This window comes from Biomphalaria glabrata, chromosome 8 (assembly GCF_947242115.1).
Source record: "Biomphalaria glabrata chromosome 8, xgBioGlab47.1, whole genome shotgun sequence".
NCBI classification, from domain to species: domain Eukaryota; kingdom Metazoa; phylum Mollusca; class Gastropoda; family Planorbidae; genus Biomphalaria; species Biomphalaria glabrata.
This window is the reverse complement of record NC_074718.1, coordinates 14,799,176-14,818,690: the sequence shown is the minus strand read 5'-3', so window position 1 is coordinate 14,818,690 and position 19,515 is coordinate 14,799,176. Positions and strand designations below refer to the sequence as shown.

The 19,515-nt window shown below is 33.5% G+C and overlaps 1 protein-coding gene across 13 annotated transcripts; it reads right to left on the bottom strand.

Annotated features, from left to right (window-relative positions):
• Nucleotides 1-3,395: 3,395 nt before the first annotated feature.
• LOC106054552 (zinc finger protein 99-like) lies at nucleotides 3,396-17,370 on the bottom strand. Of its 13 annotated transcripts, none has more exons than XM_056038675.1 (6): nucleotides 17,058-17,369; nucleotides 14,456-14,597; nucleotides 13,152-13,432; nucleotides 11,638-11,808; nucleotides 10,377-10,535; nucleotides 3,396-7,541 (listed from the first exon to the last, which is right to left on the bottom strand). In XM_056038675.1, exons 3-6 carry the CDS (start codon nucleotides 13,299-13,301, stop codon nucleotides 5,541-5,543), a joined length of 2,481 nt encoding a protein of 826 aa, XP_055894650.1. In that variant the 5' UTR covers nucleotides 13,302-13,432; nucleotides 14,456-14,597; nucleotides 17,058-17,369; the 3' UTR covers nucleotides 3,396-5,540. The 13 variants fall into 13 exon arrangements, with proteins under 13 accessions (XP_055894650.1, XP_055894651.1, XP_055894655.1 ...); XM_056038676.1 differs by having other exon boundaries at nucleotides 14,556-14,597; XM_056038680.1 differs by lacking the exon at nucleotides 14,456-14,597 and adding an exon at nucleotides 12,221-12,421.
• Nucleotides 17,371-19,515: the final 2,145 nt, after the last annotated feature.

Below are 19,515 nucleotides of genomic sequence, written 5' to 3'. Positions count from 1 at the left end.
ATTTAAAAATGAAAACTTAAAAGACTGTGGAAAGACTCATTAAAACTAGATTCTAGATCTAGATAATACTTTATGATCCTAATTGAAATAAAATATTTTTTTAGATAAAAGATATTCCTATCTTCCCAAAAACTTAAAATATAAAATATCTAGCTCATATAAAATTATTGTCTTAAGCACATTTTTTAGCCTCCACTTTTTCAAAAAAGTTTCTGGTAAAAACACACATAAAAATGAACAAACTTCTGGATAGTTTAGAAAGGGACACTATTCAAGATTAAAATTTATAAAACATTTTTGAGAAAAAGAGTGATTTGGCTGAAAGAAAGGGGTCAAATCAATGATGGTATCCTAGATGAATGGCGTCTTACCAGAACTAATTTCCCCATGTTTTCATTTACTTGATCACTAAAAGAAAGTCACATGAACAGAGAGACCTCAAGACATTCTTCTATTTTAAACTAAAGTGAAAAATATTTTAAAGTCTTAACACATCAATCACCACATTACTTTTTTTTTTGGATGTAAAGAATTCTTTTAAAAAATATGTGACACTTGAATGTTTTCTTCCACAAAGAACAATCAGATAGTATTTTAATTTCAAATGAGAAAAATACTTTTTTTTACGTCTAACATTAAATAATAAACTGGCATTTTAAGCTTAAGGACTGATAATATTTTTTCTGATTTCAGGCTTTCACCAATAAGAAGTTGTACAATAATGTGGTATGCAATTTATACCGTAGGCTGTTGTCCACAATACTCACAAGTTCGATCCCTGCCTACGTTCATTCTTTGACATCCTGCAGGAAGTTTGGACTAGAATGTAATAATTTTCCCCTCTAGAAGAATATCAACATATTTAGTGGAGGAACCGACTCTCTACACAAAAGGATACCTAAGATTTTTTTTTTGGCAAATTGGCACAATTAAGACCATAAAAAAAGTAAAGTTTCCCCTTTCAGACATTGCGATCTAAAGGGCAGATGATGTTAAGGTCATCTGTTTCTTTGGCAAACGGTTAATAAGCAGGGTGTTATGTGGCCAGCACAACGACCAACCGCCTCTACTTTCCCCAACCAAAGTCAGGTACCCATTAGAGCTGGGTGGACTCAGGGGCGCCCTAAAAAATCCAGGAATTCAAAATCCCAGTCTTCACCAGGATTCAAACCCAGGACCTCAGGTTTGGAAGCCAAGCACTTAACCACTCAACCACTGCACCCCCAATTGACCATGCATTGCACTTACTTTTTTTCAAGGATTCTTTCTTCTATTCAATGAAAAATATACATTAAAAGCTAACTTTTGAAAGGAAAAATCATACTCAGTACACAGATCAGATTGCAATGGTAAGCTAAGCATCATTCTTAAAAAGTCCATGGAATGTGTAAGTTTCATAGACTATGAGAAGGCATTGAAAAGCATGGACAGAACCTTTAGAGACCAATAAGACACTAAAGGCAGAGGTGGCCAACCCATGGTGCATGCACCAAAAGTGGCACATTGTATGATTACAAGTGGCGTACTATGCCCCTGAGAAAAAAAATCAAGAAAAGACACATCAGCTCGGAGAATAAATAATATTAGCCTATTTCAATCAGGAATTTAAATTACTTGCTGCTTTGACACCCACCTCATCCAAAATTGCTATAGAACTATCAGTGACATCACTAAGGGGGAGCGGTCCGCACCGGGTGACACCCGTTAGGGGGGTGACACCCAAGTAAAAAAAAAGCACTTTTGGAATAACTGACAATTAAAACAAAAAAAAAGTGTCATTGGCTAAATCTTATTCACAATTGATAAATAGATCTATATATATTTTTAAAAATATTTCGGCTAAACACATTTTAATTTTTAAATGAAATTATACAAATAGTCCAAAACGTTACGTCATACTTTAAAAGCAGATATGAAACCTTACTTATAGATGCATTTTGCTGCATGTATATAAACGCTGCTTTGATTTTTTACAAGGTCTTTATCAAATCTATTGAAATAGTAGCTAGCATTGTAATATCAGGATGCCAACCAAATAGTCAGTGTTTAACAAATGGTGAGATTCTCTAGGCTTATATAAATTTTGTAGAATAGGACATTAATTAAGCAACAATTGAGATTTCTGAAGATGATGTTGTAAATTGTAATTTCAGAAGTTGAATGTAAAAGAAACTCTAGCCAAGAAGTAGGAAATGTTACAATGAATAAGTGGAATGATATAGATTTCAATATTTTAGGAGATAGTTTCTTTTTGTTGTGTGCCAATTTCCCATAAATTGCGCAGAAAATTAACCCAGTGGAAAAGGAAAAGTACACCAGTTAGTGCAGATGATGTAAAGGTCATCTGTTTCTGTCACCTACGGTTAACAAGGTAGTCATGTGGCCAGCAAAACGACCAACCACTTTTACTTTTACCCAATTAATGTCAGGCACCCATTAGAGCTGGGTGGACTCAGAGGCAACCAAAGTTGCCAAAATTAAAATTCCCAGTCTTCACCAGGATTCGAACTTACCACCAAGGGTTCGGAAGCCAAGTGCTTTACCTCTCAACCACTGCTACTCCAATAGATGTGTATAACATCCACTTAATCTATGTGGTCATTCTTTTTCAGAAAATGCTTCTTGCCTAAATTTTTGGTGCAATGGAAATTTTTTTTTTTCATTCTAAAATTATTGCCTTTAGAGGTGCAGCTTAAACCTATCTTTGCTTTATCTTTTTTTCAGGTGAAGATGTACTAGAAGGTCAAAGATACATAAGAGTAGGTTTACCTTTAAACTATTGACAAAGTGGTGGCTAATTTAACTTTTTCTTACCAAAAGCATAACACGTTCAATAAAGGAAAAGACAACACTTTATCAAAAATAAAATCTTTCAAGACATTAATTTTTAGTGATTGATAAGTTTTCAAGTTTGAAATCCAGAAAAGAAAAACAACACACTGTAATTTACTTAATTAAAATTGTTGCAAAACTGAACTATAGATAAATTGTAACAACTGAATTTTTAAATTTAATTGACATTTTATAGTTGTTTAACAATCAATGAATGTAGTTCATTAAGTATGTGTATTATGGATAAACAAACAAACAAAAAACACAATATTTTTCAGGGGGGGGGGGGGGGGGGCAACAGGAGGCGACATTTTTGTAAGGAGAATTGATGATAATTTTAACTTATTTGAAGAACTTATTGTGAAAATGATGAAGTGGTCTGTGTGTTTTGGCTCAAAGAACTTTTGTCTTTTGTTGTTTTTGTTTATAATTGAAAAAATAGTACTTGAAATAAAACACATTTCTGATACGATCAATAAAGCATTCTTTGTCTTACTCTTCTGGAATAACACTGCACTATACACCAAGAGTGTGAAAAAAATTTGGACATTGAAGCATGTTAATATAATAATAATAATTTTATTTATAAAGCGCTGTTAACAAACAAAATGTAGGCTCAAGGCGCTGTAATAACATTACAAACACAACAGAAAAACTAATCTAAAAAAGTTTCAAACAGATAGGTCTTAAAGTTCTTCTTAAAAGTGGTGTAGCCTGTTGTCAGTCTGAGATCAATGGGGAGTTGGGGAGTGAGTTCCAATATACCAGTTGTGAAGTTTAATTTAGAGCAAGAGAATTAAACAGAAGAGAAATACGAATATTGTGAACTGTTAGATACAGACTATGGTGATTTCATCCTTCATTACTAGGTGCATAGGTTTTCTAGAGTACAAGTTATCAGAAAATTTTGGAAACTGAAAAATACTTAAAATGATTTGTAAAAGAAAAAGATGAGCTGCAGATGATGTTTGATGTAGTATTTTTAGTTGATGTTACAACCTCCTCAGATACCTAACCTTAAAACAGCAAGGCAAGGACAAATTGTTTCAGGGCTTAGTAAATGATCAGTGGATTAAAAATTAAGTTATAAAGTTCTAAAAAAACATACAAGTCAATTTCCACATTTAAAAAAAGTCAGTAGAGCATATACTGGTATTTCAAAAATCAAAGTATTACAAGAGGCCTTTAATAATTGCTTTTAGGTATTTGTTGAAGAAAAACACTATATGATTGCATTTATAGATCCATGTTCACTTACTGAACGAAATACTCTAAAGATTTCTAGTAAATACTGATGGAACTGAAATTGACATTTGATACGTTTCCTCACTCCAAATGCATCTGAAATGCTTAAATTTTGGCAATAATTACTAAGTGAACATTTTGCAGAACTAACAAAATTTGCTTTAAGTTTTTCTTGTCACTTCTGATCAGCATACAGATGCAAGCAAGCATTTTATCCATGAAAATGTAGAAGAAAAAAACTGAAGTCACAACTGTCAGATTCCAGTTTGAAGATCTGTCTGTGGTGTTTAATTATGAATGTAACTCTAGATATTACAGATTTGGTGAAAAGTAGAGCAAAGTTGAAAAGTCTCATTAAAGCAACTGATGTTATCTTGCCTGAATGAGATATTTCTTATTTAAAACTGCTAACAGTGTTCAAATATTACTTAATTTAGAACTAATCAATTGAAATCACCACATACTTTTACAGACTGAAAGAGGGTAAAGATTGGTGTGGCACATCTGAATTAGAAGTGACAAAAATTGGGGCAAGTAAGCACTAGGTTGGCCGGCCACCAGTGCACTATGGAGTGCCTGAAAAATTACAAACATCAAGAAATCATGTGAAGTCATATGCAGGGATGACTAGCAGAATAGTGCATGACATGGCAATGCCTTTGAATTTCAAATAGGATTGAGGCAAGACTACTTTCTTGCCCTTCTTGTTCCTGCTAGCTATAGACTGGGTCATGAAAATAATTCTTAAGTCCACCAGTGGAATGAAAACAGCTAGATGATCTCAACTTAGCAGATGACCTGCTTCTTCACATACAGCAACAGTTGCATGAAAAGGCATCCACCATTGTGGACCAATCAGCTCAACTGGGTCAATTCATAAACAACACCAAGATGTTCAAGACAAAGGCATCCAAGGACACACCCATCGCAGTCCCAGGTGAGGCACAGGAAGAAGTGGAAAGCTTCATTTATCTTGGAAGTATCCTGGAGAACCATGGAGGAACACAAGCATGCAAAATTCCATATTGGTAAAGCTGGAGCACCAGTGGAATAACACTTGTAGATTCAGCACCACCTCCATGATCAGGTTCTTCAACAACAATGTTAAGCCAATACAAATTAGGGAGCAGAGACCAGGAGAACCATACTCACCACAACAAAAACAAAAGCTCAGGCTATACATTAATGGAATTGTAGCAAAGAAATATGAACAAAATTCTTTTGAGATTCAGGAAATGGATAGAGCAAGCCAGCATCTCACATCACTAGAAAGGCTTCAACTATAAACCTCAAAGAAAGAGGATTATGATAAAAAACAGATCGGCAAGACATGAAGACAGTTGAAGAGACTTGCCAGATATGTCTGGAGGAAGCTGGAACACATGAATTCTCTGGAATATTCAACATTTAAAAACCTTTTGTGCTAAGTGTTTTGTTTCTTCAAATTTCAGAATGTTAAAAAACTATGTTTGAGCAACTTGTGTTTTATCAAGATGAATAAGCATATGTTTTTTAAAACTTGAGGATGTAAAGAATTCTTTCTGACACATGTGACATTTAAAAAGTTTAATATTTATTCCACAATGAAGAGCCAGATGGTATGTTAAATATGATTTTGTGAATAAAATTTGTTGACACATCTCACACTTGTATGTTTTACAAGAATAAAACATCTCATGGTACTTAAAGCTTGAAAAATGTTTGAATTCTTTGTGACAAAATTTACATTTAAATGGCTTTTTATCAGAATGTATTACCTCATGGCGTTTCAAGCTTGTTGAATATTTAAATTCTTTCTCACAAATTGTACATTTCAATGGATTTTTATCAGAATGAATCAATAGATGTGTTTTTAAGCTAGATGAGTGAGTGAAGGTTTTCTGACAAATGTTACATTGAAATGGCTTTTTATCAGAATGTATAAGCTCATGGGCTTTTAAGCTAGAAGAATGTCTAAATTCTTTCTGACAAATGTTACATTTAAATGACTTTTTATTAGAATGAATCAATAAATGTCTTTTTAAGCTAACTGAGTGATCAAATTCTTTTTGACAAATAGTACATTTAAATATTTCCTTACCAGAATGTATAAGCTGATGTGATTTTAAGCGAGCAGATTGATGGAATTCTTTCAGACAAATTGTACATTTAAAAGGCTTTTCACCAGAATGTAATAGCTGATGGGATTTGAAATGATGAGACCGATTGAATTCTTTCTGACAAATTGTACATTGAAATGGCTTTTTATCAGAATGTATTACTGCATGGGTTTTTAAGTTAGAAGACAGCTTGAATTCTCTCTGACAAATGTTACATTTAAATGGCCTTTTATCAGAATGAATCGATAAATGTATTTTTATGCTATATAACTTATTGAATTCTTTTTGACAAATAGTACATTTAAATAGTTTCTTACCAGAATGTAAAAGCTCATGTGATTTTAAGCAAGTAGACTGATGGAATTCTTTCTGACAAATTGTACATTTAAATGGCTTTTCACCAGAATGTAATAGCTTATGGGATTTTAAGCTATAAGATTGATTGAATTCTTTCTGACAAATTGTACATTTAAATGGCTTTTTATCAGAATGTATTATCATATGGGCTTTTAAACTAGAAGAATAAGTAAATTCTTTCTGACAAATTTTACACTGAAATGGCATTTTACCAGAATGTATTTTCTCATGGTATTTTAAATGTTTGGACTGTTTAAATTCTTTCTGACAAATTTTACATTTGAATTGCTTTTTATCAGAATGTATTATTTCATGGCATTTTAAATGATTAGAATTATTGAATTTTTTCTGACAAATTTTACACTGAAATGGCATTTTACCAGAATGTATCCTCTCATGACACTTTAAGCTACTAGAACGTTTGAATTCTTTCTGACAAATTTTACATTGAAATTGCTTTTTATCTGAATGTATTATCTCATGGGATTTTAAGCTATAAGACTGATTGAATTCTTTCTGACAAATTTTACATTTAAATGGCTTTTTGTCAGAATGAATTATCTCATGGTATTTTAAGTTAGAATACTGACTGATTTCTTTCTGACAAACTTTACATTTAAATGGCTTTTTACCAGAATGAATTATCTCATGGCATTTTAAGTTACTAGCACGTTTGAATTCTTTCAGACAAATTTTACATTTAAATGGCTTATTATCAGAATGTGTTATCCTATGGTTTCTTAGACCAGTAGAATAAGTAAATTCTTTTTGACAAATTTCACATTTAAGTGGCTTTATATCTGAGGGAATCAATTTAAATTTGTTAAATTCTAAAATTTGAAATAGTCCAGCTTTCTTCTCTGCATAAACCAGGTGGTGGGTTTCATTGTAGTAAGAAACTTGTGTCACCTCTTTTAAGTTTCCAGCATATAAAACTTTTTTAGAAGTATTTCCAACACACAAATCTTGGTTTAAAGTCATTTCTTGATTCTGATTTACCTTTTTTTTCTGAAAGATAAAATACATTTCTTTCTTTAACAATGTTTTTATCTGATTGTTTTCATAGATATTAATTCCTAGAGAAATTAAAAGAATATAAATAAAATGTCTTATGTTAAAAATAATAATTAAATAAGTAATTTACATTTAAGGAGAGCGCTTTATATTGTCTCTACAATTACTACAAGTGGTTCGGTCAGGCAAGTAAAAAGGCAGGTTTCAATATTTCAGAAAGAATATCAGAAATTATGAACTACAAACTATCAACATCTACAACCCTATCTCTGTTGATACAAAAAGAGATGTGCTCATGTCAAAAGTGTTGCAGATACTGTTGTATAGTTAGATCAACTAGCGACTTGATACCACAGGATGCAGAGATTTATTAATATTATTATTATTAAAGGTTTCGCAAGGTTGTCACTGCGGGAAGTGGTAATGGATATAATCCTCCACTACCTATAAAATGCTTTCTAATGGCATGTATCTTAAATAGTTTGTGACAAACAGTCCAACTTCTGGCCTTCACGTATGGCTCAGATATTGACTCCGGCGGAACCTTTCACTAACAGAAGACCAGAGACAGACCTACTATCCAGTGTATCACTAGTTCCTTCTACACCCTGTGTAGCCAATGATATTTAAATTAACTTGATTATCCCTCTGGTCACATCATCATACATGTGCAAAGGCTATTTTATAAAGCAATAGACAAAAAAAACCTGACAATATCAATGTCCACCAAGACAAATAGCATTCTACAATCTTCCCACTAAAAACTGGATACACTCTTTAAAGTTTTAACCTCAACAGAATAAAACCCAAACTTCCACTCCTTATGAAGCTGTTAATCATACTCTATTTGAATTTAATTCACCATAACTATTCAGCATAATCAAAATGGCGATATGGAACAGCTGAAAAAAAAAAACAGCATGCAATATTTTTTCTATGCACAGACTGCAAACGATCTTACATCTCAGAAGCAAAAAGCTGGCTAGACGAAAAAAGGCTAAAATTCAAAGGCAAAGCCTTAAAGTGTGTGGGTGGAAAGGAACAAATATCATGGAATGTCATTGAAATAATGGCTGTTCCATTGAATTACACACAAAATATCGTGGGATGTCATTGGAATAATGGCTGTTCCAATGAATTAAACAAAAAAAAAAAGCACTTTTATTGTCAAACTAACCAAAAATGCATTTTTTTTTAAGTTTCTGGAATTTGAAGACCAAAAAAGTATGCAGTTGATGTGTGTTTACGGGATGCATTTCCATTGCAATAGTGCAGAGGTCAAACATTTGTGGCTGGGGGAGGGGCTTATTTTTATGTAGAAAATATTTTAACTTGCTTTTTTTTATTATCTGCAGTGCTTACCAATACTGGGCCCCTAAAGGACCACATCTATATTTGTGCAAAACACAAACTTTCTTTGTAAATCTCAGGTTATTCATTGTAATGTTTGGTAATCCTTTTTGCGAGTTTCAGCGTGTATCTGAAGATTATGTCAAAAGTACTATTTTGAAGATGCCAAATAAGTCATGTGACCTTTCCAACCTCCTTGCTCCTTGAATGTTTAGATGAGCTTGTACCTACAATTACCAACATTGTGAACTCTTCACTGACTTCAGGCATTGTACCACAGCAATTTAAGCATGCACTTGTCAGGCCCTTATTAAAGAAATCCAGTCTTGACCCGGAATGTCTAAAAAACTATCGCCCGGTATCAAATCTTCCCTTCCTGTCAAAGCTTCTGGAGCGCATCGTGTTAGCGCAAATTCTTTCTCATCTTGAACAGTACTGTCTCTTGGAAGAATTTCAATCTGCATATAGGAAGTGCCGTAGCACAGAGACAGCAGTGGTCAGGGTACTAAATGACTTACTTCACAATTCTGACAAAGGCCACATATCAATTCTTTCCATGCTGGACTTGTCCGCAGCCTTTGATACGCTAGACCAGTGAATACCAAAGTGGTCTATATAGACCCCCAAGGGTCTACGAAGACGGTCTACGAAAGTGAAAAAACAAATTGGGGGTCCACGGGGGTCTACGATAATAGATTTCATACACGTCGTGACTTTAATTTTTACATCCTATTAATTTAATTCTTCACACTAATATATAATGTGTACCTTAGTTTAATCCTTTGAATTTATCTTGCTATTCAAACGAAAAATTGTTGTATTTAATTTCAATAATTTTTTAAATAACTTTATTTTGTCTATATGTAAGTAATGTTAAGCAAAAAGAAATGTAAGCTGTATAGCGGCTGATTACTTAAAATTGTCCATTCCTTCCTTATCAAACATGCCAATTGCCTTTTTTATGACGATATGAAACCAATTACGCTGGAGGATCAACTGAGACAATGTCACCCTGATAAAAAAAAAATAGAAAAACTTTCGAATATTCAAAGATAAAGTCTAGAATAGACCCACAAAATATCTCTTCGACATCATGTAGAGAAGATGATGGTTTGTGGGTGTCTTACACTATCTGTTTACTTATAGCAAAATAGGCGCTTGGCTTCCGAACCTGGGCTCCTGGATTTGAATTTCGGTAAATTTTTAATTTCATGATTTTTAGGGCTCCCCTGAGTCCACCCAACTCTAATGGGTACCTGACTTAAGTTAGAAAAAGTAAAGGCGGTTGGTCATTGTGCTGCCCACATGACACCCTGCTCGTTAACCGTTGGCCAAAAAAAAATGATAATCGTAACATCATCACAAGGTCTGAAAGAGGAACTTTACTATTTTATGAACAAATAATTACAAAAGACAAATTTTTGTGTAACAAAATGTAATAAAATAAAAATGTAATGCAGTATGTTATTTTTTTCTCACCTGTGTCTCTTCTGCTAATGACTGTCCAATAGTTGGACCAATGGAAATAATTTTTGGAGTCTCTGAATTTATCTTCTCTACTTTGATAGCATTTTTGAGATCATTCGTAAAGTCTTGTTTTATGTCATCCAACATTGAGGGATTTTGTTCTTCAGATGACTTGAAAAATAGAATATGAGTTTTATATTAAGATCTTTTACATTCATTTTAGATATTAACAGACTATGTTTTTCAAGTGTAATTAGGAGAAAATTAACTAAAAAATCAGACAAGTTCTTATCCAATATGGGGACATTTCCAAACAGAACAAGAAGAGAAATTTTGTGCCTCTTTTTTAAAGGGAAAAACTGGATGACTATAGCTCCATTATTGTTGTTTTTAAAGAAAGTGCAGATATTTATTTATTTATTTAAATCAAGTAACACATTTTATATTAATCAGATTTTTATTTAACTTTGTTTTGTTATTTTTTAATACAACACAGTAAGAAGTTCTTTTCTATCCAATGTTATATTGAAAGAAATATGTATTCATATTTACACTTATTCATTTCCACATGAGATTTAGTTATTCTATTTGTAGTTATTCAACAATAGGAAAAAAAACCTTACCTACAAAGGGTACACAATGTTAATATTTCTATGTAAAAAAATAATGCACTGGGTATCGAGTCATGTAGGATATGACTGACTAGCAACAGCATTGCAGACTCCTTGGCCCACCAGGGAGGGCTAACACCACCTACAGTAAAGGATTGAGTTTGCAACATGTTTGGCAACAATCCAAATATAAAAATTGGAAGAGTGGTTTCAGTGATGAGACAAGTCCCAAAAAGAATGCTGAGTCTCAGGGCACATGAGGCACCTTGACCTTGCCTTCCCATGATAGAGGTAGCACAGGCCTGAGATGCTATTATAGCATAATGCAGGATGAGCTACTGCATTATTAGCTAATATTTTGCACATTTTTGGTAAAACTTTGACCCATGGTGATGTAAGGAAGAAGAGGAAACCATGCCTCATATTCATCCCCAAACATGCTAATCTCAATCTCGACAGGTCTGGGAATCCATAAATTCTCACCTGGTAACATACATGCACTTAGCAAATCAGCAGGGGCTTCTGTACAGGACTTTTGCAAGAGAGGATTAAAACCTCTGAAGCCCTCATTCAAATGGAGTTTGATGATGATGTTAACAAAAAATTTAATAACAAATTTAAAAATCTTAACTCTATTTACCCGGTATTTACAATTGTCTTACCAGTGTCTCCTCTGCTGAAAATTCTTCAAACGTATGACCAGTGGAGGTAATTTCTGGTGTCTCTGTATGATAGGAGGATTCTATCTTCTCAACTTTCATTACATTTTCGAGATCATTTGTGAAGTTATGTTCAATGGCATCCAACACTGGGTGAATTAGTTCTTTAGATGTCTTTATAAATAGAATGTGGGTTCTATATTAAAATCATGTCATTCATTAGATACAGACTATGTTTTTCAAGTGACAAAGTGATACAAAATTAACTTAAAAAGTTCTTCCCTAATTATGGAGACATTCCCCATAAAAAAATGCATCAACATATCAATATAGGGTATTGTTTCCCAAACTTTTTCCTTAATGGAACACTTCACACATTCTGAGTATTTAGTGGAACACTTGCTTATTTTTTAGAGAGGTTAATTCACATGGTGGCCTACTAGTTAATTATTCCAGTAGTTCATGGAATGCCAATTTAGGCCTCGCGGAACACTAGGGTTCAGCGGAACAAAACTTGGGAAACACTGATATAGGGCATACAATTCTATCATTTCTAAATAAAAAAAAAAATAAATAAAAATAATACTTAAAACTGTGGGATGTGCGGCCAAGAGGCTTAAACCGCTTGTGCTTGCATATCTATCAAGGGGCTTGAGGTTCAACACCAGACTCAAAAGCAAAAAGGCAGTGTGGAAAACCTTCAGCCAGATACCCCTTTACTCTACTGGTCCATGAAAGAGATTGGATCATAGCACTCATGGAACATGAAAGATGTGCTATATAAAAGCTATTAAAAAAAAACATTAAAAAATCCTTTAAAAAAACAAAGCTTATCTACGGGAAAGAACTCCACAACTTACAACTATATTTCTAAATAATGTAGAAATTACTTCCTTTATTCAATAACAAACAAAATAATTAATTATCAATATTTAATGGACCAATTAGTTAAATTTTAAATTAATTCATGTTTTATTAGGTACAATATTTAAAGTTTCAACTTGATTAAAGAATGGGTGTGAGAAAAATAACATTTAATTATCTAAGGGGAATAAAACCCTACATATTTAGCAGTATCTGTGAATACTAAAGGATTAATTTCCCTTGTTCATATAAAACAAAATAATTCATTACCAGTAATGAATTGACTAATTGGTTAATTTTTTTATTGATTCATGTCTTGTCTATGCCAATGAATAACTGTGCTAAGTTTTATGAGTTTTCAAAAGATTTAAAATAATTTCTGGAGATTTCGTGGACTTTTTCGTATATTATGCAATTTCAGAATTCCAGGAGCTCCTGGTAAATCAGGAGGATGTGGGAAATCTATTATAAGTTATAAAATGGTTTAATTTAATAATTTACACCTCGAATTACCGCCGATCCTATGAAACAGTGGGGCCCACTGTGGTCGAATAAGTTGCAGTGTCCTAAGTCATGCAAAATAGTGGCGTATGCTACGCTGTTAGTCAACTAGTTTAATTTAGTCTGAACCTTTATATAAACACATATTTTACCTGTGCCTCCTCTTCTAAAATAAATTCAAAAGTTTGACCAGTTAAACTGTTTTCCAGTGTCTCTGAAGGAAGAGACTTTTCTACATTCTCAGTTTTAATGACAGTTCTGAGTTCATTTAAGTTTTGTTTCATGTCATCCATAATTGACATTAAGTGAATTAGTTCTCCAGATGTCTTTGTAAACACAATTTGAGATCTATTTCAAAATCTTGAATACCATTTTTATAACACTAGACAGCAAAAGATTCTATAAGTCTATAAGTTGCTCATGTGAAAACCAACTGAAAGGAAATAGTAGGCCTACATCTTTGTTATTTGTCAAAATATTACTCAAAAAAAAAAAAAGGTTACATATTAAATATGTTTTCTAGTGTACTGGTTAGCAAAAAACATTGAAGTAAAAACATGCACTTTGTATTGTAGACACCTTTTTTTTTTAAAACCAATTCTAATAGGCAGTGGTTTTCATTATTTATTATTAGCATTAGTAATTTCAATCAGGTCACGGTACAGTATACTGCAACAATAACATTGGTGACTAGTTTTAAACATATTGGATGAGACAAAGCTGCTTTTTTCACCAAAACTTTCAATTTAAAGGTTATGAAGCATAGGCGGAAGAAGAATTACTAAATTGTATTTTGAGGATGAAATAGATGATCTGGTAGAGACAAAAAGAGCTAGCTGACTTGGTGATGCACTTAGATAAAGAATTCCACAGCATTTGGTATGCAAAAAAACAAACAACTAAGCCTGAACTTGTGGCCAGAAATGCTCATTCACCACCAGCACTTGGGAAGCTAAAGACAATATGGAAAGACAAAGGGATACCCCTTGACACTAAAGTCAGACTGATTTATTCCACTACAAATGAGGAAATTAGAAAAAGGATCATAAAGGTAATGGGACAACATTATGACCTGCTGACCACTGTCAAAAAATACAAATATAAACAGTATGAGTATCAGGAGACTCTCTTCGTTCACAAAGACTTTTCGTCAGGGAACAGTACCAGGGAAAAGAAAGAGAGGCAGACAGAGAAAGTGATGGAAAACAACTTCAAAGAATGGATGGGCCTGTCATTAAAGGAGACTAGCCAAGTCAAAAGACAAAGGAATGGAGCAAGATGGTCAACAGATCATGTGTGGTGCCCCAATGGTCCAAACAACTAACATGTGAAGATTTATCCATCAACCAGGTTTATCCCTTCTTATCTCCTGCAATAATTATACACAATAACTAATGGACATTACGGTGATCATTTTTCTTAAGTATTTTCAAAAGAAACTGGTAACTCAAAATACATCAAGATCTATTGTTTATTTTGTATTCTGAAGCATCATAATTAAGTTGAAAAGGCCTTTTTGTTAAGCAGCTTGCAGTGGGCAAAAGAAGATAATACACCTTCGCCTTCCAGTCAGAGACAATTTTTTCACAATATACAATCTGAAAAAAAAAGTAAAGCAAGGAGTTCCACTACTACATTTGCACTAATGATGTAGAATTGGAAAATATGTTGTATCAGAGAAATTCACTACTAAATATAATCAAGTTCCACAGCTTTTGATTTGCTGAAGTGTTACAGTGTAATCCTAGATCTAGTTTTTTAAATTTACTTTGTCTTTTTTTTTTGTGTCCTCCTTTTGATGAGCGGGTGTCAAGTAAATGATAGTGCAACACACAGTCACATTCAAGGTCATCAATCAACACAAAGAAAACAATACTGTTGTAGTGGAGGGGCCTATTAGTGGGCGTGAATTTAGATCAAGTCACAAACACACAGCAGAGTGAATGGACCAGACTCACTTAGTCATGCTTTCTTTGGCCAACCAGTTAGGCTACAGGTAAAACTGTTCTGCCCAATAGCCTGGTTGTGGTTTCAATTATAAGCAGAGAAGGGAAATAATGAGTGTGGAAAAACTGATAACTGTGACGATTTCTGTTTATTTTTTCTTGGTAATGCTTCTTGTATTAATTATAGATCAAACAGAATCATCACGCCAGGGATTATATATATATGAGAATAATTTAATAATACACTCAAGTAACATCTGTGTTCTCTTTGAACTCCTTTAATAAACTTCTTCAAATTACACATAAGTAACTTCTCAATTAAAAAAACTTGACTTAAATATCTTCATAAATTAAAAACTTAAAGATACAACAACAACTTCAACTAGTATGACTTCAACTAATGGGCCCGCAAATATTTAAACTCATTCTAACATAAGACCTTTACTAAGCAAAGATCATTACAATGCGAGGACCCCGAATAACTAACTTTCCCCTAATTTATACTTTTCTCAATCGTACTTTCCAGAATCATAGAAACTTCTCCCTTAATTATTTTATTAACTGTGACCTTCTAGAAGCTGACATATGCTATTTTATTTCCCTTAACCTCTTTCTCGGATTGGATGACTAAAATTAACTTGTTTACTCTGGTCAACTCTGACTTGACTTGGGCTTCTAGAAACAGGTCGAAATAAGTCACAGTCTCGACTCATGACAATAACAACCTGCCTAACTTTAGCTGGTGTATAAAGAAATTGTTATAAAAAAAAGAAAATTGAAGATTAACATTATTTTAAAAATATAATCCCTAAATCTATGAAGTGTTTGATAGCTTACTAAGACTACTTGACTAAGAGTCTATATATACAGGATTAGTAGCCTTTTTTCATGACAACATTTTGGGAGACTTTAGGACATTTTTTAAGGAGGAAATGTATGGTATATATATGTATGTATCTATATTTATATACATGTGTGTGTGATACAATGACAAACATAGATAGAAAGAAAGTAGAAAATGATACTGACATTTGAAAAATGAATAAATAATGGGAATGGCCTCTTCCCAGCCTTGAGGTGGGAAGAGGAGGAGACTACACTAGAGACTAAACTTTAGACCAGCGGTTCTCAACCTTTTTAGCTACAAGACCCCTTTATAAATACAATTAAAATTAATATTAAACTATAGGCAACGACCCCCAAACATAAATTCTTTTCGCTTTTTAGCTAGTGACACTAGTGTTAAATTTAAATCTTCTCCGTATAAATGTTTAATCATTTAATCCCACAATGGCATTTGATGGAGAGTAATTTCAGTTGCTGAAAAAGTAGGCCTATTCTGCAACAACGAAGATGTGGTCAGCAAACAAATATTTTCGAATAACATTTATAAAAAAAAAGAAAGAAGCAACTACTAGACTACTACCAATAAAAATCACATAATATACTTTCAATGATAATGCTTTCATTTAAAATGTATTCATATCCCCTGGCTATATGTTCGTGTTCTTAGATCACTGGTTAATATGCATGACTGAATGCATGACGCATAACATGTAATCATCTTCTTTTATAAAGTAACATCTGTATTATATAAGATAAGATCTATCTTTGTTATTCCCACTTTTTATTTTATTGATACTTGACAATTGTTTCATAATTTGTTTAATAATAATATTATTAATATAATCTGAGTAATTTTCCAATCCTACGGCATTAAAAAAAATGTAGATCTTATATCGACTATAGTACAAATAATGAAATATGCTTATTATAACACGTTAGAGACACATAAAAAAATAACTATATGACTATATGAAAAAAAAATTTCATTGAAAAATAGCCCCCCCCCCTATCAATTTTCTGATGGTCTTAAGCACCCCCTCGCAAATGGTCATTTGACCCCCAAAGATCTAGATCTAGACTAAATTACTACCTACGTCGTCTGTCTGTATTTAATCTAGATTTATTCTTATTATGTAAGATTTGGATTCTAGGGTAAAATCATGTTTTAGATGGCGGATTTACATACGACCGCAATGGCAATGACTGAATGACTGAATGATGATAGCAACAGCTCCTAGGCAGCCAAATGTTGCCAGATGAAATTACCTAGATATCTATAAGACTAAAATAATCATGAAAATTAGCATCTTGAAATATATAGAAATCTAGATCTAGAATCTATCTATATCTAGATCTACTTTTCACATTTCCTTTTGTCCTAGCCTAAAATGAAAAAAAAAGGTCAGAAGTTTTAATCAAAACTAATTTTGTCAGTTGAAATGCTGCCAACTAAAAAAATTGTCAGATTTTTCTCAAGAGTAGTGATTCCCAAAGTGATAAATTATGACACCCAGGGGTCTACTAAAACTTCCATGGCCAAAGCGTGACCTCCGTGATATCGAAGGCGCCGGCCAAAGGGTCTACGACAGTGGCGTAGCTAGGGTATTTGATATCCTGTGCGGCAGTTTCCCATGATGCCCTTCAAAACAAAAAATTAAAAACAGCGAAAAGTTTCTAATTTCGAAATAAACTGTATTAATAATATAAGCATTGCTATTTCGATATTAAAAAAAAAAAAAAAAAAAAAAAAAAAAAAAAAAGTGAATCTCAGGTGCTTTCTTGCCGGCAAACTATCGATAATTTTATCGAAATAAAGTTTTTTTCCACATGATCTTGTTCAATAGACGAAATTGCCAAATTATTGAGTTGTAAATTCGTCAACATTATTGTCAGTATTTCTTCATCAAAGTAAGTTCGGAAAAACTTTGCTTGCATGTAGCCACACTTAACTCAATAATAATATTTAAAAAATGGGAATCAAGATGGCCATATTAGGGCAATGACATTTTTAAAAAATAAAACTTAAGTTCAATAGATTCTTGTTTTTGGAATTTCTGGAAAAACTGCGACAATTACCTGAAGCCGCCAAACAAAATTTGTTTTTGTCTATGTCTCTGTTAGAATCTCGAGATTGATTTCCATCTGAGGGTTCAATAAAGGCGACTAAAATTTATATTTATCATGACGTTGTTTTTATGGGGTTATTATTTCATGAACAATACGGTCCAAGAAAGGTAATTCCACAAGGTAATTCCACAAGTAGCTCTTTCTTGTGTGTTGATCTATCTTCGTCTATTTTTCGCCCGGAAATTTTTTCTTATGGCCAATACGTCTTTAGGGAGGCGCGGTGGCTGAGTGGAGTCCTGGGTTCGAATCTCGGTGAAGACTTGGACTATAAATTTCGGGATAATTAGGGCACCCCTGGGTCCAGTCAACTCTTATAAGTACCTGACTTTAGTTAGGGAAAGTAAAGGCGTTTGGTCGTTGTGCTGGCCACAAGACAACCTGCTTGTTAACCGTTGGCCAAAGAAAAAGATAATAATAATAATTTTATTTATAAAGCGCTGTTAACAAACAAAATGTAGGCTCAAGGCGCTGTAATAGCATTACAAACACAAACACGACAGTTAGAATGACAGTTAATCTAAAAAAGTTTTAAACAGATAGGTCTTAATGTTCTTCTTAAAAGCATGTTGTCTGTCTGAGATCAATGGGGAGTGAGTTCCAAACCTTTGGTCCGTGAACTGAAAAAGCCCGCAGACCGTAGCTTTTGAGGGAGAAACGTGGCACTACTAAAAGCGTTGAGTCCATTGAGCGCAGGGCTCTCTGGGGGACATATGGAGTAATCAGTTCGCTAAGGTACAAGGGTATCTCATTGTTATATATACACTGATGACAAAGTGTGGCTATTTTGTCATCAGGAATACCTGCTAGCACGGCGTTGCAGTAGTCAAGGAGGGAGAGTATGAATGCCACAGCTAGCGTTTTTGTTGACTCCGTTGTTAAATATGGTCGGATCTGGCCTAATCTGCGCAGCTGCAGATACAGACCTTTGCAGAGCTGACTTATGTGTGGGTCGAAAGATAGTGTTGAGTCGAGGAAAACTCCAAGATTCCGCACTACATGGACAAAAGGAACATGGCAGTTCGTGATAAAGAATGAATCTGTGCTTTCAACTTTTGAGACATTGTTCCTAGTGCCAATCTTAATTATTTCTGTCTTGTTTTCGTTCATCTTGAGTTTATTTTCAACCATCCAATCGCTCACCCTTGCAACGGTACCACTGATTTTCTCTGCCAGATACGACACCTCTGAGGGTACTGATGAATCGTATAACTGTGAGTCATCAGCAAAGAAATGGTATAAGATGCCGGTTGGCCGTATGACACCGCTGAGTGGATATGTATACATAGTGAACAGTACTGATCCTTGGGGTACTCCGTACTTCAAAAGTAAGCTTGTTGATTCTGTCCCGTTAACAACGACGCTAAAAAAGATGACCTTAACATCATCTGCCCTATAGATCGCAAGGTCTGAAAGGGGAAACTTTACTTTGCTTTAATACGTCTTTGAGGCTCTGCATGTTAATGTACCATAAAATTTTGATCCAGATTTTAGATGTTAAAGTGTACTGTGGAAAATAATTGAGAAATATTTGCCTCTTATACTTTATTTTTTACGTGAGCACTTATATTACAAGAAATTTTATTTTATTTTGTTGGGA